Raw genomic sequence first — 6,468 nt, forward strand, 5'->3', positions numbered from 1 at the left:
TTATGTTATTTTATTAATATTTTAAACGTGCTGTGATTGTAAACACAGGGAAGTTCATCAAGTTAATAAATGCTGTAGATGTAATGTGATGTGATGTGATGTGATGTGATGTCGCTAGATGGCGCAGTTGTTCTGTTTTTGCGGTATTGAGCCACGTGTGCAGCAAATTTTTATATTTTACACTATAATCATTACATTTATAGTAATAACTACACTGGAACATGAATAAATAGATTAATAATGTTATAAACTTTATACTTTATTTAAAGTTGTGTTTAATACAACAATGTTTAACAGCATAATCGAGTTATTATTATTATTATCGGGTATCATTGCTAATATTAGTACTATTAATATAATTGTTATTATTATTATTATTATTATTCATATTATTCATAATATTATTATTAGGATTATGTTATTGTTTTATAATTACTGTTGTTATTTTTATTTTACTTATTAATTTTTATTTATACTTACTATTGTTAGTAATATTATTACTGTAACTATTATTATTGACTTTGTTGTTGTTGTTGTAATTATTGCTATAATTTTAATTATTAATGCTATTATTTAACTCATTATCATATAATTATTATTGTTATTATTGCTTCATTACTCTTAGTATTAGTACTGTTATTACTATTATTAATAATGTTGATACTATTATTATTATTGTCATTATTATATATTTGTGATATATAGAATAGATATATATCAGAAGAACATTAACACTGTAAGCACATTGCTGTTTTTATTAATATTATTATTATTATTATTATTATTATTATATATTATATGAATCAGAAGAACATCACACTGTAAGCTCACTGCTGTTTTGGGTTCTGAAGGGGTTACTCGTGTGTGCTGGAGTGATTCTGAAACCCTTCAGCATGTGTTGGAGGGTGTAGCTCAGCAGTTTGGGTCTCTACACCCTCTGAAGGAGATGATGGATCCAGCTAAAGTTTTTTTCCACTGGCTGGAAGGTTTCCTGAAACACACCTACCGGGGGCCTGCGGGGAGCTCGAGGGGAGCAGTGCAGAGGTTTAGGAGTTTCTTCCTACAATTAAACACATTTTATTATTTATAATGATTTTCAGTACAAACAGCTGCATCAAATCACAGTTTATACACACACAGGAACCACGTGGTCAAAAGTATGTGGACACGTCTTTGAATTAATTCAGGTCTTTCAGCTGCACTGTAAATACACATGTAAATAAAACCACTTTTATAAAATACAGTATATATTTACATTTTCAGCATTTAGCAGACGCTTTTCTCCAAAGCGACTTACACAATGACCTGAACACAATGAGCAGTAGAGGGTTAAGGGCCTTGCTCAGGGACCCAACAGTGGCAACTTGGTGGTGGCGGGGCTTGAACCGGCAACCTTCTGTTTACTAGTCCAGTAGCTTAACCACTGAGCTATCACTGGCCCTTTATATAGTATATGCTTTCAGCTGGGTGGGAACAGTTTGGGGAAGGTCATTTTTAAAGCATTACATGTTAAGTTTGGTGTGGAGGAGCTCCAGTTCTCCAGCTCTCCCTGACCTCAATCCAGCTGAACAACTTTAGGATAAATTGGAACTTGAAATGAGGGCCAGACCCTCTTGTCCAACATCAGTGCCTGACCTTAGAGGTGCTCTTTTGCCTAAAGAGGGTACAAATTCCCTTAGACACACTTGTATCTCCCAAACCCATTTATAGCCATATTCTAATACTTTTTAAAGACACAAAATCCACAGTATACACAACGTACAAACTGTATATACTGTCATATTGCTGTATAATAGTAACTGCACTTTTATTTTACCATATTTTATTTAATATATATTTAACTTTACACTGTGCTGGAACTGCTATAACACTCCCCGTGAATTCAATTCAATGCCAAACATTTTACATTTACCTTTATAAGATAAGATTTCTTTATCGATAAATGAATCTTATCTTTTATTATATAGATGGTAATAGATGTATAATAGCTAAATGTAAATGCATGCAGGACAGCTGAAGCTAGGTGGTTAAGGTACTGGACTAGTAATTAATGAAAGGCTGCTGTTGGGCCCTTGAGCAAGGCCCTTAGCCCTCAGTTGCTTAGACAGTATACAGTACTGTTGCAGTATTGTAGGACGCTTTGGATAAAAGCATCTTCTAAATGCCAGAAATGCAAATGTATGGAAATGATAATGCAGTGTATAGGATTAGGATGAATTGGAACACTTGCTCTCAGAGTCATATAGCCCTGCTTCTTATATTTATACCCTATAGCTGAAAAGATGCACATCCGTGCAGTCATGTTCCAGAATCTGGGAGTGGAAAATGGAGCGCGGCTCCTTTAAGACGCCTCTGGATTTCAGTGCTACACACACACACACACACACACACAGTTCTACGTGGAACTTCCCACTCACACACACACACACACACACTCTTCAGGGCGGATGACACACTTTAATCCGCTCCAACTTTTGCACTTTAGTTTTTAGGAGATTTAATCGTGATTTACGCCGCTGTGTGGATTTACTGAGGATCAAACATGCCGCGGCGCTGCGTTCAAGAAGTCACGGTTCAAGATGTTCAAAAGCGCAGAACTCCCAGCAAACACTATGTAAGTGCGTCTGATTCTCCGGGTTTGATTTTTCTCTCGCTCTGTGTCTGTATTTCGGCTGTGAAAGTTGAGTTTGGGGTTGAATCCGTGATTTAAAGTGAACAAAGAGCGGAGAGGAGTTCAGGCTGAGGGGATCAGATTACAGCCTCTCCTTCGTGCTGCGTTCGTTAGCGCTTTCACCGCCGCATTTCATTCCTCTCAGTTCTGTGGGAATTCTGATGCATCTTACTTACCTAATTAAATTATTAATTATTATTCATTAATGTCATGTTTTAGTACTGCTTTACAGTAATACTTTTTTTCAGAATACTCTGGGGTGAATTCTGTGGCTCTTGTGGGCTCCAGTGCAGAGAAACCACAAGTCTCCTCTATAGACTCCTTATATATATGAAAATAAATACAATTTTAACAGTTTGATTTACTTTTGTAAGCATTAGGACTGTTTATAAAGTGGCAATGATGCTAATTAATCATGTTATTAAACTCTCAGAACTACTTTTGATCCATAAATGTACATTTTATACACATTATACACAAGGGCCGATCCAAGGGCCCAATACAGATGTTTTTCTTTTCTTTCCTCTAATCGCTTCCTTCTGGTCAGGATTGCGGCTCCGCTGGGTGCCAGGCTGGAATGGGACACCCTTCCATTTTAGGGAAATACTTCTTACACGTTTGTTTACCACACTTACTTATAGGGGTCATATACAGCCGCCAACACACCTACTGCATGTACAAGACCAGTACAAAACCAACACTGGACCTGGCAGAGAACAGGACAGGATCCAAACTTTTAAACATTTAAAGTCACTTTATAAAGCTCACACATCAGCTGTGTAATCAAGCATTCACCCCTCTGGAAAGGCATGACACAACATTTGTAGTGTGCCTGTGGGGATTTGCACCCGTTCAGTTAAACGAGTCCTGTACTAGTGAGGCTGGACAAAACCCCGACTGGCAACTGACGTTCCTGCACAGCAAACTCATCAGTCTGTGTGCACAGGGGCACAGTCATGCCAAAACAGAGAAGGTCCTTCCCCAAACTGTTTCTTCCAATGGCTCGGCATCGGTGTGGCCAAAACTCCTGAACCCAGTGATCAGGAGAAGTGTCCACATACTTTTGGCCAGCAGAGTGATGCTTCAAAAATGCGAAGAATGTGTGTATCAGCTGGTTAACCGCCGTTCAGTGTAAACACACACACACACACACACATACACACACACATGTGCACACACACACACACACACATACACACACACATGTGCACACACACACACACACACATGGATGGACCTTTGGCGCCACTTGGTACGATGATGTTATGCTTTAAGCATCTTATGGACCGCTCTCACCTCCTACACACACACACACACACACTCACACACACACACACTCACACACACACACACTCACACACACACACACACTCACACACACACTCACACACACACTCACACACACACACACACACACTCACACACACACTCACACACACACACTCACACACACACTCACACACAGCTGATGGTGGGACTCTGTACAGAATGTTCAGTTTCTCTCCAAAATCCAAACACGGTGGAATAAACATCTGAGAGCAGAAATGAGACACGTGGATTTAAGGAAGCTCCTGATTGGTGCAGCATCACCGTCACAGGGCGAGTTCAGAAAATGTCACAGCCAACAGTGACCAGGAGTCTTAACGCTTCAACAGTGATCAGGAGTCTTAACGCTTCAACAGTGACCAGGAGTCTTAACGCTTCATCTAATGACCAGGAGTCTTAACGCTTCATCTAATGACCAGGAGTCTTAACGCTTCATCTAATGATCAGGAGTCTTAAAGCTTTAACAGTGACCAGGAGTCTTAACGCTTCAACAGTGACCAGGAGTCTTAACGCTTTAACAGTGACCAGGAGTCTTAACGCTTCAACAGTGACCAGGAGTCTTAACGCTTCATCTAATGACCAGGAGTCTTAACGCTTCATCTAATGACCAGGAGTCTTAACGCTTCATCTAATGATCAGGAGTCTTAAAGCTTTAACAGTGACCAGGAGTCTTAACGCTTCAACAGTGACCAGGAGTCTTAACGCTTTAACAGTGACCAGGAGTCTTAACGCTTCAACAGTGACCAGGAGTCTTAACGCTTCATCTAATGATCAGGAGTCTTAACGCTTCAACAGTGATCAGGAGTCTTAACGCTTCAACAGTGACCAGGAGTCTTAACGCTTCATCTAATGACCAGGAGTCTTAACGCTTCATCTAATGATCAGGAGTCTTAACGCTTTAACAGTGACCAGGAGTCTTAACGCTTCAACAGTGACCAGGAGTCTTAACGCTTTAACAGTGACCAGGAGTCTTAACGCTTCAACAGTGACCAGGAGTCTTAACGCTTCAACAGTGACCAGGAGTCTTAACGCTTCATCTAATGACCAGGAGTCTTAACGCTTCATCTAATGACCAGGAGTCTTAATGCTTCATCTAATGACCAGGAGTCTTAATGCTTCATCCACAACCAGGAGTCTTAACGCTTCAACAGTGACCAGGAGTCTTAATGCTTCATCCAATAATTAGTCTTAACGCTTTTTCCAATGATCTGGAGTCTAAACGCTTCAACCAGTGACCAGGAGTCTTAGCGCTTCATCTAATGACCAGGAGTCTTATGGCATTGTCCAATGGTCAGGAGTCTTAACACTTTATCAAATGACCAGTAGTCTGTATTGCTTAAGGCATTGTTGGGCCCCTGAGCAAGGCCCTTAACTCTTAAATGCTTAGATTGTATTTAGTCGCAACTGCCAAAGCCTCATGGTGGATTGGTGTCTTGTCCTAAACGTGGTAGTGCACTGTACCCTGTGGTTCTTGGGGATGTCGGGGGAACGTCTTGAGGCTCAGAGAGGAAGGTTGCTGGTTCTAGCCCCACCTCTGCTAGTTTGACACTGTTGGACCCCTGAGCACGGCTTGTGCTGGTGTACAGGAGGTCAGGAGATGGAGTGTGTTGATCAGATGTGTGTAAACAACAGCGCGACACCGAAATCACGTCGTTCCGTTTCTTCACCGTGTTGAGAAACGCCGGCTGAGTCATAACCTTCTCCCAGACGTCCAGCTCATCACGTGAGATCAGCAGGACGAGACGCTGAAGCTGCTTCTGATCTCTGCTGATGTTTACAGCTTCCTCTGATCCTCAGAGCTTCAGGTGGAGTAAAGTTCACCATGAGCCGCTCTGACTCACGAGTCTCAGCTAATCCAACATGCTGCTGTTGTTACGTCAGTACCGCCGGAGACTCTCCGTCTGTATTCTCATGCAGCCCTTTCAGAGCGAGTGTAGAGTTTTTAATTAAAGCTGCAGTAGAAACGTCTGGTTCTGGAACCATCTGAGATCCATCAGTCCAACACAAACATTCAGTTCATGACTGATGATGACGCTGGGTCAATCTGAGTTTTAATGTGATAGATATTATAGATGGATCCTTTACTGGAGGGGTTTATAGGTGGATGACTGGATGGATTTTTGGGTGGGGGGAGGAGTGGATGGATGGATGATGGACGGATGGATGGATGAACAGTTGAGTGGTTTGATAAATGATTGGATGATTAGATGGATGCATGATTGGATGGATGGATGATTAGATGGATGATTAGATGGATGGATGATTAGATGGATGATTAGATGGATGATTAGATGGATGATTAGATGGATGATTAGATGGATGGATGATTAGATGGATGATTAGATGGATGATTAGATGGATGATTAGATGGATGGATGATTAGATGGATGATTAGATGGATGATTAGATGGATGATTAGATGGATGGATGATTAGATGGATGATTAGATGGATGGATGATTAGATGGATGA

At 40.8% G+C, this 6,468-nt stretch overlaps 1 protein-coding gene across 4 annotated transcripts in view; it reads left to right on the forward strand.

The window, feature by feature from the left end:
* Nucleotides 1–2,451: 2,451 nt before the first annotated feature.
* sh3pxd2b (SH3 and PX domains 2B) overlaps nucleotides 2,452–6,468 on the forward strand; it is a 25,583-nt gene continuing 21,566 nt past the window's right edge. For all 4 annotated transcript variants that reach the window (XM_063011120.1, XM_063011122.1, XM_063011121.1 and 1 more), the window contains exon 1: nucleotides 2,452–2,614. In XM_063011120.1, the coding sequence (XP_062867190.1) occupies nucleotides 2,543–2,614 (72 nt within the window). In that variant the 5' untranslated portion in view covers nucleotides 2,452–2,542. The remainder of the gene's footprint in view (nucleotides 2,615–6,468) is intronic.

Source organism: Trichomycterus rosablanca, chromosome 16 (genome assembly GCF_030014385.1).
Source record: "Trichomycterus rosablanca isolate fTriRos1 chromosome 16, fTriRos1.hap1, whole genome shotgun sequence".
Classification (NCBI taxonomy): Eukaryota; Metazoa; Chordata; class Actinopteri; order Siluriformes; family Trichomycteridae; genus Trichomycterus; species Trichomycterus rosablanca.